This window comes from Carcharhinus amblyrhynchos, chromosome 1 (assembly GCF_965287045.1).
Source record: "Carcharhinus amblyrhynchos chromosome 1, sCarAmb.v2.hapA, whole genome shotgun sequence".
Classification (NCBI taxonomy): Eukaryota; Metazoa; Chordata; class Chondrichthyes; order Carcharhiniformes; family Carcharhinidae; genus Carcharhinus; species Carcharhinus amblyrhynchos.
Genome location: NC_137324.1, coordinates 64,750,135 through 64,773,948, shown reverse-complemented (window position 1 = coordinate 64,773,948; position 23,814 = coordinate 64,750,135). Strand labels below are relative to the sequence as shown.

General features: G+C 42.0%; 1 protein-coding gene across 2 annotated transcripts in view; it reads right to left on the bottom strand.

The window, feature by feature from the left end:
* LOC145341291 (vasculin-like) overlaps positions 1-23,814 on the bottom strand; it is a 92,392-nt gene that overhangs the window by 19,440 nt on the left and 49,138 nt on the right. For both annotated transcript variants that reach the window (XR_013886347.1, XM_080186216.1), the window contains exons 7-9: positions 23,131-23,315; positions 17,281-17,400; positions 13,543-13,710 (exon numbers count right to left, since the gene is read on the bottom strand). Coding sequence is in view for 1 of the 2 variants with exons in the window: in XM_080186216.1 (XP_080042342.1) it covers positions 13,543-13,710; positions 17,281-17,400; positions 23,131-23,315 (473 nt within the window). In the remaining variant the exon portion in view is untranslated. The remainder of the gene's footprint in view (positions 1-13,542; positions 13,711-17,280; positions 17,401-23,130; positions 23,316-23,814) is intronic.

Here is a 23,814-nt window from a genome sequence, read left to right as displayed (position 1 = left end):
TTCAATAAGATCTGTCGTGGCTCAGTTCCACATTCCCGCCCTCTCCCCATAACCCTTAATCCCCTCTCTTATCAAAAACCCATCAACCTGCGTCTTAAAAATATTTAGCGAGGTAGCCTCCACCACTTCAACAGGCAGAGAATTCCAGAGATTCACCACCCTTTGAGTGAAGAAGTTCCTCCTCAACTCCGTTCTAAACCGTCCCCCCTTTATCTTGAGGCTGTGCCCCCTAGTCCTACTATCCTTTGAGCGGAAAGAGTCTCTCCACCTCTATCCTATCCATCCCATTCATCATCTTATACGTCTCAATGAGATCTCCCCTCGTTCTTCTAAACTCTAACGAGTACAAGCCTAGTTTATTCAGCCTCTCCTCAAAGCTCAACCCCCTCAACTCCAGCATCAGCCTAGTAAACCTCCTCTGCACTCCCTCCAAGGCCAAAATATCCTTGCGTAAGTACGGCACCCAAAACTGCACACAGTACTCCAGCTGCGGCCTCACCAATGCCCTATACAGCCGCAGCAAGACCTCCCTACTTTTATATTCAATCCCCCTCACTATGAAGGCCAGCATCCCATTTGCCTTCCTGACCACCTGCTGCACCTGCAAGCTGGGTTTTTGCGACTCATGCACAAGGACCCCGAGGTTCCTCTGCACCGTCGCCTGTTGCAGTTTTTCTCCACGTAAGTAATAATCCTTCCTACCATTATTCCTACCAAAGTGGACCACCTCGCACTTGCCAACATTAAATTCCATTTGCCAGTTCCTGGCCCATTCGCCCAGCCTATCTAGATCCTTCTGTAGACTCTCCACACCCTCCGCACAATTTGCCGTTCCACCAATCTTGGTGTCATCAGCAAATTTCGACACCATACACTTGGTTCCCTCCTCCAGATCATCTATATAAATGGTAAATAGCTGAGGCCCCAGCACCGACCCCTGGGGCACTCCACTAGTCACCATCCGCCAATCCGAATAGCACCCATTGACCCCCACTCTCTGCCTATTTGACAACCAATCCTCTATCCACGCTAACACCCTACCCCCAACTCCATGTCCCCTGACCTTCTGCAATAACCTCGTGAGGTACCTTGTCAAACACCTTCTGAAAATCTAGAAAGACCACATCCACCGGCTCTCCTCTATCCACCGCCCTAGACACATCCTCATAGAACTCCAGTAAATTTGTCAGACACGACTTCCCTTTAATGAAACCGTGCTGCGTCCGCTCTATCAAGCAATTCCCCTCAAGATGCCTCGCTATTTCCTCCTTGATGACGGATTCTAACAATTTACCTACAACAGACTTTAAACTAACCGGCCTATAATTCCCTGCCTTTTGCCTGGCACCCTTCTTAAACAACGGCGTAACATTAGCCATTTTCCAATCTTCCGGCACTTCCCCGGAATCCAGCGACGTCTGGAAAATAACCACCAAGGCATCCACTATCACCTCCGCCATTTCTTTCAGAACCCTCGGATGCATTCCATCCGGTCCTGGGGACTTGTCCACAATCAGTCCCTCCAGTCTGTCGAGCACCGCCTCTCTAGTAACAGTAATGTCATTAAGACCCTCCAGTCCTACCACCTTTCCATCGCTAACACCCGGCAAATTATTCACGTCCTCCTCCGTGAAGACAGAAACAAAAAAGTTATTCAATACCTTAGCCATATCCCTGTCCCCTTTCTCATCCTCTAAAGGACCAACGTTCACCCTAGCCAGCCTCTTCCTTTTTATATATTTATAAAAACTCTTGCTATCCTTTTTTATATTAAGCGCTAGCCCAGCTTCATAGTTTCTCCTACCCTTCTTTATCAACTTCTTTGTCAATCTTTGTTGACATTTAAACCTCTCCCAATCCTCTTCTCACCCACTACTCTTAGCTACTCTAAATTCCTCCGCTTTTAATTTAACACTTTCCTTCACCTCCTTCGTTATCCACGGCTTATTACCTCATGTGGATTAATGATGCAACTGGAACCTCCAAAGGGGACATTTCGCCTCTTTCAAGGGCAAACTGGAAGGTATATACAAAGCCTTTCACAAATTGCACTCCATAATTATGCAAACTCTTCTCACACCTTTTACTTAATCTTCCCATCCATCCCTCATCCTGATTTCCCAACAAGCAATTATGCCAAAACTTTTCTGAGCTGTTCTCGCTCTAAGCAAATTCACAGCCATTGACTTTTCCTCAAAGTTCATTAGCACTAATAAATGCTATTACAAAGATAGTTTAAATTAGGGTTATTTCAAACTAAAATTATATTAGCCAATTAGGATATTTACTAAATTAAACATTGAGCATCATAAAACCTCAACATTTTTTAGTTTAAAGTTTCACTGATTTGTGACAGGGGCAAAAGAAAAATCCGGTATCCAGTATGCTAGTACAGGTCTGGCAGCTGTTAAATGAAACACTGATTGCCACAACTGGCTTCAGTTTGGAACACAGAGCTGCAATAGTAAGCATGAAGGATGTGAACTTACTATTTTGTCATTAGTGTAATAAACATCAAGACATTTCAAAGAGGCATTATAAAACAAAATATGACACCATCACGAGACATGAGGGTAGGTGACCTGAAATTTTATGAAAGAGATAGTTTTAAAGTATCTTAGCGAAGGAAAATGAAGGAGGAATGGAGAGGTATAGGGAGGAAATTCCAGAGCTTGAGTCCTTGGCAACTGAAGGTACAGCCACCAAGGGTGCAAGGATTAGAATGTGGGAGGCTCAAGTGGTTGGAATTAAAAGGAGTGCAAAAATCTCCAAAGGTTGTCTCCAAAATCTCCAGAGGAAATCTCCACGGGCAGCACGGTGCCACAGTGGTTAGTCCTGCTGTGTCACAGTGCCAGGATTGGGTACAATTCCATCTCAGGTCACTGTTTTGCGTGGAGTTTGCACACGATGCCTGTGTCTGCGTGGGTTTCCTCCAGGTGCTCCAGTTTCCTCCAAAAAATGTGGGGGTTAGATGGATTGGCCATGCCATATTGCCCTCGTGTGTCAGGGGGGCTAGCTAGGGTAATTGCACGGGATTATCAGAATAGGGCCCGGGTGGGATTGTGGTTGGTACAGACTTGACGAGCCAAATGGCCTCCTTCTGCACTGTTGGATTCTATGATTCTATGTTGTGGTAAACTAAAGAGATAGGGCAGGGTCAGATCATGAAGCCATGTGAAAACAGGGTGAGAATTTTAAAATCAAGGTGTGATGTAACCAGGCACGAATGTAGGTCATGAATAACCAGGGTTAACGGGTGAATGATGTTTGCTGTGTGTTAGCACACAGGCAGAAGAATTTGGATGGCATCAAATTTATGGAGGTCAGCCAAGAAAGCACTAGGATAGTTAAGTCTTTGTAAAATCCTACAGGCAGAAGGAGGCTATTGGGTCCATCAAGTCTGCACTGACCACAATCCCACCTGGGCCTTTTCCCCATAGCCTCATGCATTTACCCTAGCTAGTCCCCATGATATTAGGGGTAATTTAGCATGGCCAATCCACCTAATCCACACATCTTTGGCTGAGGGTAACTAAAATGTAGATAAAGTTTCAACAGTGGATGAGCTGAGAATGAACTGGTATGAACACCCTAGTGAGACTACATTTCTAGACATTGAGAAAAGAAATTTGGGCTCAGATACATGTCCTGTGCAGCCACATTGACAGAGTATTTGCAGCCGATGTCAGGAAACAGGTAGTTTTAAGTAATCTATATTTGATACTTTGGACATCAGAAACAAGTTAGAGATTTAGGTGAGTTTAGTCATGTGTTTTTGTGTAAAAGAAAAAAAAGGTTGAAACTTTAGTTAGATTCATGTTAAACAAAAGGTGTTTATTTGTATGGGGGTTTTGGTTTCATTTCAAACTGTGCCTACATTGTGATTAAAGGGTCCATGACATAAAATTAAAAAGATATTAAAGCAAGACCAAGCTGCTTCTTAGCAATCAGGGACCACTAAGTTAAAAAGGTTTTTTATATTTAGTTTTAAGCTGGACCCAGTAGCTGTTGGAACTAAGTAGCTGGAGAGGGGGCAGATCTCTCAGAAGCAGAGAGACGGGATGATGGAGTAAGGTCAAAAAGCAAGTCCCAGGGGTTAAAGAATAAGTTGTTCTAGAAACCAGGGAATGCAAGAGACCCAGGAAGACTGAAATCAAAGGGATAAAAGGAACTAGAAATTGAAAAAGGTATTGGTCAAGTTAAAGAAAGGGGCAGTGAGAGGCTCCTACTTAAAGATAGAGCTGAAACGTGCAGAACTGGTAAAGTCAGCTACTAAGAAGCCAGATGGCTGAAATAATCCTCAGGTTGGTGATACTTTAAGCATGGTGTTCTGTTGGCATGGCTGGATACCTGGGAAATTGTGTGGAAGCTTGAATGCATGTGATAATCCAAGGCAGAGGAATACTGAAAGGAGAGAATGAAATCCTGGAAATGGATCAATGGTGAAAGCATCCGAGAGAAAGCTGCTTGGGAGAAGATTCCAAGGTGTGTCTTTACGAGTGGAGTTGGAAGACATTGTATGGAAGCCAGAGTTCCAGTGAGACCAGCTGGCTCACAGTGCAATCAGCATCTTGGGCTGGGGGAAGAAGAGGATGATTTGATAAGAAATCCACAAAGGTTGTACTGGGTGGTGTCAGCCATTTGGTTTCAGGGTGAGACAAGTCTGATCACAATTGGCCTGTTGGTTTAGAGGGCCATGTACTTCCAAAAACAATATACTATAAGGTTTATTTGGCAATTCCTTAAAAGTGGGTCTCACTGTGAACATAAGGATGGGGTAGAGTACTGTAACGTTTAATGAATGCCAAATTCTTTTGTAAAAAGCTAAATGGCAGCTGTGACTTTGCTTATCCAAACCTCAAAGTAAAATTTATAGTCTATTGAGACAGGGTTCCATCTGGGGCCCTCCCATCCTATAGTATCAGTACACCTCAATAGGGAAAATAATTTCAGAATAGGGAGAAAGATGTGGGAATAGGGTTAGTGGAAAGGAAGAGAACGGGAAAAAAATGGCACAATGGTAAAAGTGGAATAAGGCTGCAGGTTAGTAAATGCTATCAGGTTACTAATAAATGTACAAGTGAAAAATGCAATTAAGGAATTAGTGATATGAGCAGAAGATTACAAATCTAAACAAGTTACACTGTTTCCATATATAGTATTGGCTCAACTCCAGCAGCATGCAATTCCAGCCATTTAATTACAGAAAGGGTATTAATACCCTAGAAAATCACAAAGATGTGTAACAAAGATGCGATTCCCATTGACAAAAAACAAAATTAAAAGTTGGTCCCAGCAAGTCCAAAAGACAAAAGGCTAGATTTCTCTTGTCCTCCTTTCCATCCCATCAGCCTCAGCATTCAACAAATCAGCCTCTGCCATCACTTCCTGGGTAATGCTACAAACAAGCACACCTTCCACTTCCATTTCAGAATTCAGAGAGCACTGTTCCTTCTGCTAAATCCTGATCTACACGTCAGTCACTCCGATATTCCAAATCCACAGCAGCTGCATGTAAATGCAGGATATGCAATACACGTCCTTTCACCTCATCTCTTCACATTATCCAATGCCTAAACGTTCCCTGAGAAGCAGCAATTTACTCGTACTTCAATTTAGTATACGTGTTCACAGTTCACGATGTGATCTTCACTACGTTGGGGCAATCGAATACAGAATGGGTGAATGCTTTGTGAAACATCACTATCCAGTCTGTAGGCATAGTTATTTTAATTATCCACAGAATCATAGAAAATACAAGCAGGAGTAGACCATTCGAACCTGCTCGACTATTCATTGTGATCATGGCTGATCATCCAGCTTTCACTGTCTCCCTTATCCTTTGAACCCTTTAACCCCAAGACCTAATTCCTTCTTGAAAATGTACAGAGGGCAGCAACGTTACCAAAAAAATGCAAGTCCCGAATAAGTGTGAAAACAGGGGCCTTCACATCCATTTTCTGCGCGAGGCCACAAGTCTAATCTTATGTCAGAAGATCCTACTAAATCTGTTTCCACCAGCAAGATGAGGGGACAGGGTCTAAGCTCACCAGAAAGAGATCTGTCACTGCCTTGGATTGCCCCACACCCCGCTATCATTGGCTTCCGAGGCTGATGCCCTCTTCCCCCCCCCCCAATCTCCTGAGGGTCAGCAATGGGTGGGTGGGGAAGGAGGGAGGTAGGAGACTCTATAGCCTCTGGTCCTACCATTGAAGCCATCACAACAGGTCTCTGTTGATTGGGGACCATCATGATCCTTGCAGGTGAAGATCCTCACCAGCAAGGCCACTAAGACAACTGAGCCCAGACGATTTTGTCCTGGTCTCACTAATATAGTAAAATTCTATTTGATAGTAATGTTTTGCTACTAAACACTTATCCTTTTTGGGCACACAGCTGGTATCACCAGGAATGTGGGCCCAGTAAGATTGCAAAAGGCAAGAAATCGGGTGTAAACCAGCTCACCCCACTCACCGACTGGCTGGGCAAGAAGGTAAAATTGCCCCCACAATATTTTGGCCTCAACTGCTTGCTGTGGTAGTGAATTCTACAGGCTCACCACTCTCTGGTGGAAGAAATTTCTCCTCATCTTAGTGATAAATGGTTAACCTCCACTTTAGATTGTGACCCCTGGTTCTGGATAGTCTTACTATCAGGAACATCCTTCATGTTTCTAACCTGTGGTTCTGCTGGAATTTTACAGGTTTCAATGATTCTTTTATAATCCTAACCAACGCAACCTCTCCTCATACTTCAGTCCCACTGTCCCAGGAATCAGTCTGGTAAACTTTCTCTGCACTCCCTCCATAGCAAGGGGACTGCACACAATATTTCAGGTGTGGTCTTAACAGGCCCTGTATAACTACAGCAAGACATCCCTGCTCCTATACTCGAATGCTTTCATTATGAAAGTCGACATACCATTTGCTCTATTTACTGCCTGCTGCACCTGCATGCTTACTTGCAGCGACCAGTGTACGAGGACACCCACATCTCGTTGCACATTCAGATAATAATCTGCCTTCCTCTTTTTGCTACCAAAGTGGATAATTTCACATTTATCCATGTAATACTGCACATGCAATCTTGCGGCTACTCCAACCTCTCCGAACCTGGCCTCCTACAGTGTTCCAATGAAGCTCAACTGGGCATCCCGTCATGATTTCATTGAATGTTGGAGTACTCTATAGGCCAAATGATCCACTTCTGCTTGGACATCTTATGGTCACTGAAAAGCCTTCCAGACTCAGCATCGAGTTCAACAATTATAGATCATAACCTCTTCCCCTATTTTGTTTCCTCTTTGTTGGTTTGTATTTTCTAATTTTCTTTTTTCTTCTCTTTGATTTCAGATGGCAGCAATTCAAGATCCTGCCAGGCACGGCTCCCCTGGATATGTTTTGCTTATTGACATGTCCAGTTATAACTCCTCCTTGCCTTTCACCTGGAATGTTTTTTATTTTGTTTCTCCTAACTGCCTTTTTGTTCTTTTTCTCACCCTTTCTTCCACTTGTTCAAAACCTTTTACGTTTCTATTTTTTTTTCCAATTCTGATGAAAAGTCCCACATTTGAAACATTTCTTTCTGCCAGACTTGGCAAATATTTCCAGCATTTATCATCGTTATTTCACGTTAGTTGGGCAAAGTGATCTAATTTAACTTAGTAAGACTAAGAATCGATTGATTTAACTATGAAATCAGATGGTTTACAAAATCTCAAACTCTGGGAAGCCCAAAAGATATTTAAAATAAAACTAATTCTTGAAATGCCAGTGTCACTAGCATAGCCAATATTTCATTATCCATCTGTAGTTGCCTTTAGAAGGTGCTGAGTTTGTTTCAAGAACTATTAGTAGTAACTTGACATAGCTGAATGGTTTCCCAGGAAATTTCAGAACACAGTTGAGGAACAATGTTGGAGTAGGATTTGGGTCACATTTAGGCCCATCACAAGAGTTAGCCATGCTCTAAAATCATATTAGTGAATTAATTGCAATGACAATAGATTCTTAGTCATTTTCATTTTTTTTTAAATAAAACCTGAGGAATAGAGATATCAGCTTTGTATTAATTACTTAAAAACACTAAATCTAGATGCTCATAGTTCCATGGTGGAATGTGAACTTTACCTTGCTGGATCATGAATGCAGGATTCTGCATTACATTGCCATCACTGTACTGTACTGACTAGGGCAATTTAAAAGGCCATGTAGCAGATTGTTCCATTCAAATTCCAAGATCGCATCATCGGCCTCTTATTTTATCTCCATTACCATATTTGGACGTCCATTTCAGGAATTAAATCACTGTACACAAATTATTCCTGAATGTGACTGGTAGCAATTTTTACTCAAGTTCCTTTGTTCTGCAAACACTATTTAACTTGTGTTCCAGTTTCAACTTTCTTTTCGACTTGGTGCCTTATATACTTTTTCATTTACCTTCTTTTGGGACTGTTAAGTTAAATTGTTCAATCCTTTTCTAATAACTGACTAATATTAAAGATCAGTCCTGTAATCTTTCTCTGCACTTCTTCCAAAGCTTGGGTGTCTTCTTGTGCTATGGTAATTGGAACTAAATATATTGCTCAAGTTGCAAGGTGCAATTACACAACCTCATCAGAACTGTCATACAAATACTTTTATATATTACCGATTCAACAACATCAATGGAATCATTGGAACTCATTGTATAAGAGGCTATTTAACCAGTCATACCCTTTCAACCAGCAGTTGTACTTAATATCACACCACTGCTTTTTATCCTTAACTCTCAAAATTCTTAATCCTCAAGTACCTGTCCAGTTCACTTAAAATTATTCATCGAATCAGCTCTGACCATCTTTTCAGATGGAGCATTCCAGGTCCCGATAATTTACCTGAAAAGCCATCTGGATGTTATGCCAGTTATTTTATATCCATGGCTTCTGGTTATTGAGCTACTCACCATTGGGAACAGGTTCCAATGATTAATCTCATCAAAATCTCTCATGCCCTTGAAAGTATCTATTGTTACCTCCTATTCTTCACTGCTCTAAGGAGAATAATGCTAACTTTTAAAATCTCTCCACATAACTGAAATTCCTCATCTCTGCGAACATCCTGGTGAACCTACTGAATGAACCCTTTATATATTTCCTGAAATGCCCAGAATTGTCCACAATGCTTCAGCTTATTTGTCTAACCAGTAGGATCTTTCTGCATTCATGCTCCATGCCTCTTTAAAAAAAGGTGAACCCATATGCTTTATGTATCACATTATCAACTCATCCTGCCCCTTTATTTTTCACAAATCAACCATACAAGGATAGCATTCTCTGCTGATCTCTAGAAAAGCCACCCATAAAGATTTAGCAGGCTGTACAGCATCAGTTTATTTTATTCTGATAGGACAAAATCTGCTGCCACCTATAAGGAACTGGGACATCCAGCAACAGGGCAAGCATCAAGCAAACTAACCAGCCAATCAAATTGAAGAATTCTCATGGACAGTAAACCAGAAATTAAAAGGCAGATATTATAATCCACTTCTCAATCATTTTACAGAAAACAAAATAAAAATTGGAACACAAATGTGAAATTAAGGTAAATGCTGAAATGCCAAACAAACTTTGTAAAGTAAAATATAGATGTGAATTTTAAAATGATATTGAAGAAAATAATGCTCTATACTTGCAAAATGTGTTTTCAGGACCAAAGACGTTGATCAGTCATCATGACTTAGTGTGCCATTGAAAATTCAGTTGCACTTCAATGTAAATGGCTTAACATTTTCAATGGTTCCTTACAGTGAGAATAGAGTGTAAAAGGACTGGGGCAGCTCTCCATTCGCAGGGAGCTGGCAGCTTGACCCTGCTACAGTGAAGGGAGGACATGGAGGTCCCCCAAGAGATGGGGTATGGGGTGCGGGGAGAGAGGGCACTGCGCAAGGGACACCTTGGAACTACCCTCCAGGCATTAGGCAGTGCCAAGGGCAGGACCAGTGATCGGGGCTGGCCACCAGGGGTGGGGAGATTCATTTTGAAAATCCCACAAAAAAGCGGCATTTACTCTAGTTTTTATGTGAATTCGGCACTTGTAATTTTGCGGGGTGAACCCCACCCATGAAGTTCACACAATCAACACAAAAATCAGTGAACTGCCATCTATGAAGACTGCATCAACACCCCTATGAAGCAGATCATAAATTTCTGGCATTTAACTGGATGCATGGGGTTCTTGTCAATTATACATGATAATGACAGTAAACACCAACTTTGCATCATCACTACTATTGGAACTTCTAGGCCAATAGCCACTTATTTTTCCAAAATGGCACATTCTTTTGATAGTTTTCACTCTCCCTTTGTAGTTCACTACAAATTAATGGGATCATTCAAACATTGTACTCCCCACATAAACAAACAAGGCAGCATTTCCAATACTTGGCCATAGGTGCTACAATCTATGTCAAATGTGTGCATCTTTGTTGTCCTTTATCTTGTGAACCTATAACTGGGGGAACTAAAACATTACAAAATATGGCCAGATTGCTTCTCAGGATAAGTTAGAAAACAACAAGAGTTTGGTCAGCAAGCACCCATTAAGTCACAGAATTCCTGCAGTGCACGAGGCCATTCGGCCCATCGTGCCTGCACTGACGATATCGCCCAGGCCCTATCCCCGTAACCCCATGTATTTTGATACAAACATTTGACATGGATTGTAGAACCTATAGGGATCCTCTTGGGACGAGTGATCATAGAATGGTTGAATTTCTGATGCAGATAGAGGATGAGAAAGTAGGGTCCCGAACCTGTGTCCTCTGTTTGAACAGAGGGGTGTATGATAAGATGAGGGCAGAATTGGTGACTGTAGATTGGGGGTGCAGATTGGTTGGTGGGACGGCTGAGGAACAGTTGTAGTTGTAAATGCGCCTAGTTTGGGGGCGTTTAAGAGATCCGTGGATAGGTTTATGGACGAAAAGGGATTGGTTTAGGTTAGTGGGTCATTGTTTTTTAACTGGTCGGCGCAACATCATGGGCCGAAGGGCCTGTTCTGCGCTGTAGTGTTCTATGTTCTATGAACAGTGGAGGATTTTTAAGGAGATCTTTTGCAGTACTCAGCAGAAATATATTCCGACGGTAAAGAAGAACTGTAGGAGGAGAGATAACCAGCCGTGGTTATCGAAGGAAATAAAAGGAGAGTACTAAATTAAAAGTGGATGCGTTCAGAGCGGCTAAAAATAGTGGGCGATTAGAAGATTGGGCAAGATTTAAAAAACAAAGAATGACGAAGAAGGTGATAAAGAAAGGAAAGATAGAGTATGAAGCTAAACTAGCTCTAAATATAAAAAATGATAGTAAAAGTTTTTACAAATATATAAAGAGGAGACTGGCTAAAGTGAACGTCGGACCCTTCGAGGACGAGAAGGGGGATTTAGCGGTGGGTGACGAGGAAATGGCTGAGGCTTTAAATAAGTTTTTGTGTCAGTCTTCACGAAGGAGGACACAAATAGCTTGCCAAATATTAAAGATAGAAGGATGGTAGGAGATGAGGTCCTTAATGCAATTACTGTTACTAGAGAGGTAGTGCTTGATAGACTAACAGGACTGAAGGTAGACAAGTCCCCAGGACCGGATGGAATGCATCCCAGGGTTCTGAAAGAAATGGCTGAGGTGATAGCGGATGCCTTAGTAATTATTTATCAAAATTCACTCAACTCAGGGGAAGTGCCAGAAGACTGGAAAATGGCTCATGTTACGCCACTGTTTAAAAAAGGTAACAGACAAAAGGCAGGGAATTATAGGCCGGTTAGTTTAACGTCCGTAGTTGGAAAAATGCCAGAATCCGTCAAAGAAGAAATAGCGAAACACCTAGAAAAGAACGGTTTGATTAAGCAGACAGCACGGATTCGTGAAGGAGAAATCGTGTTTAACGAATTTATTGGAGTTCTATGAGGATGTGACTAGTGCGGTAGACAGAGGGGATCCGGTGGATATGGCATTTTCAGATTTCCAGAAGGCGTTTGATAAGGTGCCTCACAAAAGGCTGCTGCAAAAGGTGAGGGTGCACGGAGTTGGGAGTAAGGTGTTAGCGTGGATAGAGGATTGGTTGTCTAATAGGAAGCAGAGAGTTGGAATCAATGGGTGCTACTCTGGTTGGTAGTTGGTGACTAGTGGAGTGCTGCAGGGATCGGTGCTAGGGCCTCAACTGTTTACCATTTACATAGATGATCTGGAGGAGAGGGCTGAGTGTAGGGTAACGAAATTTGCTGATGACACGGAGACGAGTGGAAAAGCAGACTGCGTGAAAGGCGTGGTAAGTCTGCAGAGAGATCTGGATAGGCTGAGTGAGTGGGCGAGGACCTGGCAGATGAAGTATAATGTTAGCAAGTGTGAGGTTATCCACTTTGGCAGAAATAATAGTAGGAGGGATTATTATTTAAAAGGGCAAAAAGCTGCAGCATGCTACAGTGCAGAGGGACCTGGGGGTCCTTGTGCACGAGCCGCAAAAACCCAGTCTGCAGGTGCAGCAGGTGATCAAGAAGGCGAATGCAATGTTGGCCTTTACAGCGAGGGGGATAGAACATACAAGCAGGGAGGTCTTGCTGCAACTGTACAGGGTACTGGTGAGGCCGCAACTGGAGTACTGTGTGCACTTCTGGTCGCCACATTTGCAGAAGGATATATTGGCCTTGGAGGGAGTGCAGAGAATGTTCAATAGGCTGATACCAGAGATGAAGGGGTTAGCCTATGAGGAGAGATTGAATAGACTGGGTCTGTACTCGTTGGAGTTTAGAAGACTGAGGGGGATGTTAGAGACATAAGGTAATGAAGGGGATAGATAGGGTAGAGGTAGAGAGGTTCTTCCTGCTTAGAAAGGATAGCAGGACTGGAGGGCACAGCCTCAAAATGGGGGTGGGGGGGGCAGTTTAATCAGGAGTTGAGGGGGAACTTCTTTACTCAAACAATGGTGAGTCTCTGGAATTCTCTGCCCATTGAAGTGGTGGAAGCTACCTCACTGAATATATTTAAGTCACGAATAGATAGGTTTCTGATAGGCAAGGGAATTAAAAGGTTATGGGGAGAAAGCGGGAAAGTGGAACTGATCCACTTCAGATCAGCCATGATCTTGTTGAATGGCAGGGCAGGCTTGAAGGGCTAGATGGCCTACTCCTGCTCTTATTTCTTATGTTCTTATCCTGCTAATCCCCTAACATCAAGGGACAATTCATCACGGCCTAACCTGCACATCTCTGGAGTGTGGGAAGAAACCCACACAGACATGGGGAGAACGTACAAACTCTACACAAACAAACAAGTCATCTGAGGCAGAAACCCAGGTCTCTGATGCTGAGAGGTAGTAGTGCTAGCCACTGTGCTACCATGCCACCCCTAAAAATATCTGATAACCTAAAGAAAGATACACATACAGTAATAACAAACAGGATACATTTAAATCATTGTTAAATAACAATACCAAAAAAAACATGCAATACTGCAAAAAAGTAAAAGAAACAATATCAAATTATACCAAAAGAACATGATCTGGCCAGTGTTACCTTTTCTTTATCTATATTGTCTCCATCGTCAAGATAGCCTTCACCAGATTTGTCCTGTTTCAAAGTCTTCAGAAACTCACTTTTCTTGTCAGAGCGCATGCGTGTCAGTTTCAACATACGAGGTTGACTTGCTATATCAATCGGTGAAGAAGAATTGGAGCGACTACTCTATTTAAATAAATCGAATCATTAATTCAAAAATAATACCGAGTACATTCAACATGTGACAACTTACTGATAGATCTTTACATGTGCAATTGACTCAGCTAACAGGAACACATTCAAAACAGCGGAAAAACGTCACAAATACAAATAAAACATCAGTAGGAAGCAGAAGCTGATAGGATCTAATCACAACTTGGTATACAAGTTGTGACATATTTGCACATTTCTAAAAGTGGCATCACCATAGTTAGGAAAAATTAGGCTTTAAATTTAAAAAGACAATTATAATATGGATAGGGCTTATGAATTAATGCAACACCAATGTGCTGACTTGAGAAACACGTTACCTCTATTTGTAAACCATAAGTGATGAATGCTAAGAGGGAAAACGTATATCTATACAAAATTATCATAAAACAAAGATTCAAGGAGGGTGTTGGGAGTGCCATGGAGTGGGAGGGTTGACATGGATCTGTAGAGCAGTTACCCAGAAGTTAGAAGAAATATTAATTCTAATTTCTTTCTGGGAAACCGTAATTGCAACCTAGTTGGAAGCATCCAAAGTTTGCTATTTAAAATCATATTTTTTGGACAGTTCCCAGTGCTGGGTAATTGCCAGGAGAAGATTGCAGTTCCTGGCAATTGCTGTATAAACTTATCTGGGAACTTATGAAGGGCATTCCCCAGCACATCTTTGAGTATCCCCACCCTCTAAAAAGTACGCTGGGGAGCTCAGCAGTTACGGTCCAATGTAGCTTATTAAAAAACTAATGCAAAAATACAGTAGCTACTTTTTGTGCCCTACTAAACTGACCTATATAAAAAGTACATTTTGCTGATGCATATCAAGAAAAATCTGTGCACATTCATTTTCCCTCAATTTTAAGTAATAAGGAATGGTTGAAAATTATTGAGTCAACATGAGTTAACAAGACTGTCATAGTATGTTACATTTGTCATTCAAATTCCTGCCCTGAGCGTGAAGGATCATTGCAATGGTAAAAACTATAACTTATTTTAGTCCAAAGTTTAGATCTTTTCTTTCTACTGGTTAATACCTGCTGAAAATAAATCCAGTAATTTAAGCTACATTTATACAACACTTCATAATAAAGCTCCTGTTTTAAAAAAAAACATCCTTGGGCAGTTCATAAATTGGGACAGAAAATATATTTTTTTCACTATTTCTATGAGGAAACTTGCACGTTATAAAAGCTGTGCACCAGCAGAGATTTACATTTCATAAAATTGTTTCTTTTAAAACATCCTATTTGGCATAAATTCTCAAGTGCACATGTACTTTCAAACAAGTGCTCCATTTGAATTTTCATACAATAAAGCAAAAGGAGGAAGTACTTTCGCTGGCCACAACGGCAGAATGTCATAACAGATCAGTTACTTTTGTTTTAGCACACCGACAGCTCAAAAAAATATTTAGAGCAGCAAAAACACTAACAAAAATGGCACGGGTCTGTCATGAACAGAAAACTAGTTTTATATTGGGTTCAACGGGGTTCCAATGCACACATCTATCACAGCCAAGGGCAAAACCCAAAGCAAATTATGTTGCATTCATCAAAACGATCCTCCAGGAGTTTTGTTTTCCAAAAGCAGCTGTCCCAGAGGCTAGTTTAAGCAAAGTTATGGTTGTTGTTTTCAAGACGACTCACATTGAGCCAGACCCCACTAAATCCAATACAAACAAAGATCAGTTGATTAACTTCTAAAAATTACAGGTCAAGTATCCTTTATCTGTAAATCCACATTTAAAAGTGCAATTTTTGGAACCTCACTGACCTTTAGCAGGGAAACCCCTGACCTGAGCTGACATGAACTTCGCCAACCGCACCCAATCTTTAGCTCAGGAGGTCTAATTGCTTGTCTGTGGTGGCTAAGTTGTTGGAAGGTATTTTGAGAGACAGGATCTACAGGCATTTAGAAATGCAAGGACTGATTAGGGACAGTCAGCATGGCTTTGAGAGTGAAAAATCATGTCTCAAATTTGATTTGAGTTTTTTGAAGGGGTAACCAAGAAGGTAGATGAGGGCAATGCAGTTGATGTTGGCTACATGGACTTTGGCAAGGCCTTTGACAAGATACCACATGGTAGGTTATTGCACAAGGTCAAATCTCACGGGATCCAGGGTGAGGTATCTAAATGGATACAAAATTGGCTTCTGTGGTTGCAGAGGGTTGCTTTTCAAACTGGAGGCCTGTGCAGTGGTGTACCTCAGGGATCAGTGCTGGGTCCTCTGTTATTTGTCACTTATATTAATGATTTGGATGAGAATATAGGAGGCATGGTTAATAAGTTTGCAGATGACATCAAGATAGATGGCATAGTGGACAGTGAAGAAAGTTATCTCCGATTGCAATGGGATCTTGATCAATTGGGCCAGTGAGTTGACAAACGGCAGATGGAGTTTAATTTAGACAAATGCGAGATGATGTATTTTGGTAGATTGAACCAGGACAGGACTTACTCAGGTAATGGTAGGGCATTGGAGAGAGTTACAGAACAAAGATCTGGGGTACATGTTCATAGTTCCTCAAAAACAGAGTCACAGGTGGACAGAATGGTGAAGGCAGCATTCGGCATGCTTCGCTTCATCGGTCAGAACATTGAATACAGAAGTTAGGACGTCTTTAAGTTGTACAAGACAAGGACACACTGGAATACTGTAAGCAGTTCTGGTCACCCTATTACAGAAAGGATATTAAACTAGAAAAAGAGTGCAGAAAAAAATTTACTAGGATGCTACTGGGACTTGATGATTTGAGTTATGAGGAGAAGATGGATAGACTGGGACTTTTTTCTCTGGAGCATACAAGGTTGAGGGGTGACCTTATAGAGATCTAATAAAATAACAAGGGGCACAGATGAGGTAGATAGTCAATGTCTTTTCCCAAAGGTATGGGAGTCTAAAACTAGAGGGCATAGGTTTAAGGTGAGAGGGGAAGAGATAGAAAAATATCCAGAGGGGCAATTTTTTCATAGAGTGTGACTGTGGAACAGACTGCCAGAGGTAGTAATAGAGGCAGGTACAATTTTGTCTTTTAAAAAGCATTTAGATAGTTACAAGGCGAAGATGGGTATAGAGAGATGTGAGCCAAATGCGGGCAATTGGGATTAGCTCAGGGCTTTAAAAAAGGGCAGCTTGGACAAGTTGGGCGGAAGGGCCTGTTTCCATGCTGTAAACCTCTATGACTGCATATTAATATTCTAAACTCTCTTCTACTAGCAGCATAGCAGATAGGGTTATGGGTGAGAACATATGACACGTACTCTATTATTTAGTGATAGGTCTTACTTCTCGTCATTGACTGGGCTTAGGCTACTGCAATGTAAGTAGGCTTTACCCTTTCTGCATTAATCAAAAACTGAAACTGTCTGAAATCTGAAAAATAATTGGTCCTCAGATTCGGATAATGGATACTTGACTTGTAGTTGATTTTGAATGCCAAGTGCTTGCACAGAACTGAGAGCACAAATGGAATTTAAAAGATTAAAACACATTTAAAATTGAACACATAGAATTGTTTAAATAATTAATTAATGCATAAAAATTATACCTCCTTTAAAGAGTTTGGTGATGAACTGAAAGTCTGAGGTACAGGTTTTAGGAGAGCATTGAAGCTGACAAATGGAGTCCCATGCTTGTTCTCTTTTGCTGAGCCTTTCCACTGTGCAGGCTAAACGAAACAGATCAATAGTGAATGGTATGCAATTTGCAAGTAGAATCATTAAATGCAGGAAGGGGACGGGACACTGAAGTCAGGCAAGCTAAGGAAAGAAACACGTCAATCCAAATAGAAGGGCCAAGGAGGAAGAGAATTTGAAAGAGATAACAAGAAAGGGGAAAGAGAAACGCACAGGTGTTTTTTGTTTAAATATAGGTTAAATGTTTTTAAACAATTTATGGCTACATTCAAACCAAGGGATTCATAGAATAGTAAAATTCAGCAGCTTTCTGGTCATCATTCAAATTACCAAGCCAAATTTCAGTTTTGTATTTGTTAATCCAATTTTAACAAACTACACATATTTGATTGATTTTTCTCAAATCAGCTATTTATATAGATGATCTGAAGGAGGGGGCTGAGTGTCGGGTGACGAAATTTGCCGATGACACAAAGATGAGTGGAACAGCAAATTGTGCGGACGGTGTGGAAAGTCTGCAGAGGGATCTGGATAGGCTGAGCGAGTGGGCGAGGACCTGGCAGGTGGAGTATAATGTTAGCAAGTGTGAGGTTATCCACTTTGGCAGAAATAATAGTAGGAGGGATTACTATTTAAAGGGCAAAAAGCTGCAGCATGCTACAGTGCAGAGGGACCTGGGGGTCCTTGTGCATGAGTCGCAAAAACCCAGTCTGCAGGTGCAGCAGGTGATCAAGAAGGCGAATGGGATGCTGGCCTTTATAGCGAGGGGGATAGAATATAAAAGCAGAGAGGTCTTGCTGCAACTGTACAGGGCACTGGTGAGGCCGCAGCTGGAGTACTGTGTGCAGTTTTGGTCGCCACACTTGCGCAAGGATATTTTGGCCTTGGAGGGAGTGCAGATGAGGTTCACTAGGCTGATACCAGAGATGAAGGGGTTAGACTATGAAGAGAGACTAAATAGACTGGGTCTGTACTCGGAAGGATGAGGGGGGACCTTATAGAGACGTATAAGATAATGAAAGGGATGGATAGGGTAGAGGTAGAGAGATTCTTCCCGCTCAAAGGACAGCAGGACTAGAGGGCACAGCCTCAAGATAAGGGGGAGGCAGTTTAGAACAGTTGAGGAGGAACTTCTTCACTCAAAGGGTGGTGAATCGCTGGAATTCTCTGCCCGTTGAAGTGGTGGAGGCTACCTCGCTAAATATATTTAAGACACAGGTAGATAGGTTTTTGACAGACAAGGGAATTAAGGGTTATGGGGAGAAAGTGGGAAAGTGGAACTGAGCCACTTCAGATCAGCCATGATTTTATTGAATGGCAGGGCAGGCTCAAAGGGCTAGATGGCCTACTCCTGCTCCTATTTCTTATGTTGTGTTCTTAAGATTTTCTATGACATAATTAGAAGCGTATGTTTTAGCAGATATGGTGGAAGGTAGCAAAATGATTTTAATTCAGAAATGTGGTAGGTATAGTATAGGCAATATTTCCCACTGGGATACAGTGTTACAGGTAATGAACCAGAATTTCAAATCAGCAGCAAATTATACTACATTTTGGAATTTTATTGGTACCCAAATGGGGAAGAGAGATTACAAATCCAGTGATTGCAACTTCTGCCAGCAACGAGAAAACATGAATTATTGAATGTCTGTCATCTATTCAAGTACATCAAATCAGTACAGTCTCTAAACTTCCCTCCAAATCATACACCATTCTTAGAAATGTATCACCCTTCTATCATCGGTCATAATTCTGGAATTTGCCAACAGCAGCACTGTGAAAGTACCTTCACCACATGGACCACAGCAGCTCACGAAGACAGCTGACCACCACCTTCTCAACTGCAATAAACTCTGGTCTTGCTAGCAACACCCACATTGCATTTCTTTCTCTCACATGTAACCCAAGATGTACAAATCCAAGTAATTTAAATGCACTAGGGTTTCTCCCTCTACCATCGAATTTGAAACCCGTATCATCCTCTAGGTGGGAGAATTTCTCCTTAACGCCCCTTCAATCCTTCTATCAATCATATTAAATCTACGTTAGCTGATTATTGGCCTTCCTGCTAAAAGAACTCACCCCTGGTTATTCACTATCATGGTTGCATATACCTCTAATTCTCCCATCAACTTCCTGTCGTAAAGAAAACATCAACCCTTTCAGGCCAACTAAAATAAAGACAAGGTAACCAAAAAGCTCAACAAGTCTGGCAGCATTTTGAAGAAAAAGACACATTAAGTCCAACATGACTCTTCTTTGTCAGTCAAGACAGGCTGGAATGTGATGGGGTTTTGTGCTGGTTAAAAGGTGGTGGAGGGTGTTGAGATAGGTGCTACAAAAAAAGTCAGGAATAGCTCACAGGACAGGGGAGATTAAATGGCAAAGGTGTTGTGAAACAAGATAAAAGATGTGGCAATGATAGTCGCAAAAGATGAAGGAGAGAAACGGAAATCCTGTCAATGAGAAAAGCAGAACTTCATAGCAGGCAGTCCTAAAAGAGAAGCAAAATATTGCAGATCTGAAAAGAGACAAATTCTGGAAAAAACTCATCAGGTCTAGCAGCATTGTGGAGAAAGAGTGAACAACTTCAACATGATTCCTCTTTGGAAATGATGAGAGATTGGAATGTGATGCATTTTATCTTAGCATTTAATTCATTGTCAACTCTTCCAGGGATTATTACCTTGAAGTAGTTCTGTTCTTCTCTATGACAAGATTTCAGTTTGTGCCTTTCATCTTGTTACTATTACCAGTCCCTTTGCCTTGTGTTCAATAATATCTTTGTAATTTAATCTCCCTGCCCCCTATCCTAGCTCCAAACTTTTCTTTTGTATTACCTACCCACTCCTCCCTGCCCCCAACTCCCAACCCTCCTTTTTAAACAGCACAAAACACATCACATCCTGCACACTAAATTCTCCCTCATTGTACCCAAACAGGTCCCGGAGCATGGCAACTGGGGGATTTTCACGGTAACGTCATTGCAGTGTTCATGTGAGTCTACTTATGATACTAATAAATAAATTCATATTGGACTCAAAACGTTGGTCTTCAAAATGAAAAATTCCACCCAGAGCTAAGTGCAATGGTGGGCAGGTTTCACAAGTTTCCTAAGGGGAGCAGGGCAGAAACTCATACCCACTATCACATTGGGAAGCTAATTAATTACGCATCAGCGATTACTTCTTTAAATTACATGGTGGGGCAAACCTGCACATTCACGCCCTCTATCCTAGCTGTGTGCAGGAAGTCTGTTCATATGGCTGCACCCAAGAAAAAGTTGCCTCAATGTTCAGCAATGACTCCCTTGAGTCCCTCATCCATGGAGTCCACTGGCATTGTGATGTCCTCTACCTTGCTGGCTTAGGAGAGGGTTGAGGTCAGTTGGTCAAGCACCTGTCCAAGAAACACCAAGCAGTGCAGGAACAGGACGAATGCTCTTACCTGCTCCATTAGGGTAAGTCAACCTACAACTCACTCCAATCTCAGACTCAGTGGCATCATGCACTCAAGTGTTAGAATGTTCAGGGATCTCAACATCAGAAAGGGTACGCCAGGATGTATCACATCAACAGCATCTCATCTGTTACGTGACGAGACCATAAAACATGGGAGCAAAAGTAGGCCATTCAGCCCATTGAGTGTGCTCTGCCATTCAATGAGATTGTGGTTGATCTGATGTGATAATTCTCAACTCCATTTTCTTGTCTCATCTCCATAACCCTGGATTAAAAATCATAGGTTTGAACATGCTTAATGCGTCAGCCTCTCCAGTCCTCTGTGGTAAAGAATTCTACAGAATCACAACCTTCAAAAGAAATTCTCATCTGTGTCTTAAATGGACGACCTCTGACTCTTGAGATTATGCCCACTGGTCCTCAACTCTCCCAGAATGGGAAACAACCCTTCAGCATCCACTCTGTCAGCCTCCTGAGAATCCCAAAGGTCTCAGTAAGCCACTGCTCGTGTACAGGCATGACCTACTCAACTTCTCCATACTTGGAATGCTGCACAAAGTCCATTCTCAGCCCTTACTGGGGATGGCTCGGCACATATAGTAAGCATGCAACCCCTACTCAACCCCTTCTGATCACATTACATCCATTTGTCAAGCTTGCCCCCAAGAGGGAAAGATTCCAGATTGGAGGAGAGATGGCCAAATTCAAGGAGGATGCCTTCAAGTTGGCAGGGGAGGACAGAGGTCACTTCTGTGATGAAGGCGAGATCAGTCTTTCCCAGCAAGCTGGTATGGATAGCCCTCCTCAGTTCATCACATCTTCACATTCACAGTGAATGATATGCAATGCTGTAGTCAGCCTGTTCAAGAACTGAATCAATCTTTGCTCTCTTCGGCAGCAACAGGTCAGACAGACTATAGCAACATAAACTCCAAGCCACCTCAGGAGGGGAGATAAGGATCTACTTGTAACCTCCATCAGCACAGAGACATGTACTGCATGGATTCATCGTTCTAGGTTAGGCTCAGGGTCATTTTCTGAAAAACACATTTGTCACAAACTACATTGATGTTTTCTGCGAGGGAGTCACAACATAAACACTGTTTGTAGTGGTGTACAGTTATGAAATGGAATCAAATACAGCATGGAGATCAAGGATCAGCCATGATCATATTGAATGACAGAGCAGGGTCAAGCTCCTAGTTTCTATGTTTCCAATGAACACACTGCATACCAAGCTATGCAGTATCCTAATTGAGTGCACAGGCATTGTGGACCCCCAACTGCCCCAGTGTAGGACTACATGTATACCATGCACAGCCCTGCAGCATGGCCTGGGCAGCACTTAATCCCTCACAAAGCCCCAGGGCTGCCTTTAATCTTAGTTCAATTGCTTGGTCCCCAGACCAGGGACTATGACTGTCCTTCTAACTCTCCCATTCTTCATGGTTGATCAGAACAGTCTCACTTTTCCACCACTGTCCCCACCCCAACTTCCATGAGTCTCTGTACAATCCATCTCTCATGTGCCCTCTGCCTCCTATCATCAACCAACCCCACAATACTCATGTCTCCGTTATCCTGCACTTCCCAACCTGCCCTCACCCAGGTCATAATGCTGATCTGTTTCGGAGTGTAGCCCTGCACGAGAACTGCTGCACACTTCAGTGTTGTCCTCAGAGTACAAAAGCAAACCAATCCTACCCTCAATGTGGTACTGTAATGCCATTGTTGAGAAACAGAAGCAGCACTATGCAAATGGGCTTTAAATGTTACCCTCGTCTCAAAGTCAAGAGCAAAGTGAGGCCGACAGCTGCATGCCACTAATTTTCGAATGTGAATTAGATCAGTTTGATTTCTCACTGGCCTGGGAGGGGGAACAGGATTCCGGCAAGTTGCATCTGTAATGAACATTCATGACATGCTAATGCATGCAAATGATATCCCCGACATGGATCAGCCGTGAAGTGATGAGGATAAAATTCCAAGCTGATTTTCTGCCCACGGAAATCAGATTTTTGATTTCTCTGAATTTTCCACTCCCACCCACCACAATATCCTCCGTTGGTAGGGTTGGGAAATTCTACCCTCATTTTTGTCTCTCCACTGATGCTGCCAGACCAATCGAGTTTTTCCAACGTTTTCTGTTTTTATTTCAGATCTCCAACACCCATGGTACTTTGCTTTTACATCTGAAGTGGAAATGGTTCCGTACATTTAGAATAAGGAGACTTAGGAACTTTTGATATGGTAAATTAATTGAGCAATGTTACTAACCATAGAGATAATGTCTCAATTTACCTTTGTTTGAGGACCAGCAGCCTTAGGTACCAATCCCTTATATACACTGGGTCCTGTCCCATTCTTCACAGGCTGGGGATGAGATCCCCCTGTCAGAGGATATCCTGGTAGTATTGGTTCTTCTTTGAGGACCTTCTTAATGACCAGCATTTTGGATGTTCTAGATTTTGGATTTGGAGGATTTTCTAAATCACAGATAATAATAAATAACTTTAAAATCAATCTCATCACTATATTAATACCTGCATCACTATTTATTCCAACACATGATGCAGAAAGTTACACTAAGTAAGAAATTCACATTGTTTAATGAAGAAAATTCAGGAAACCTAATTTATAACAGGAATTACTGGAAGCAACTAATTTTCTTTTATTTCTTTCATGGGATGGTGGGCTTTGTTGGCCAGACAATCATTTGTTGTCCATCCCTAACTGTCATTTAATTAAGTGGCTTAATTAAGAGAGAGAGCAGTTAAGGTTCAACCACATTACCATGGATCTGGTTTCACACGGAGTAAGAAGTCTCACAACACCAGATTAAAGTCCAACAGGTTTATTTAGAAGCACAGTCTTTGAGTGTTGCTCCTCCTTGGTCGACCCATGTTGGACGCGGTGGGCTCGAGGAGGAGTTCTTGGAATGCTGCCGGGATAGTTTCCTGGAACAGTGCGTGTTGGAGCCGACGA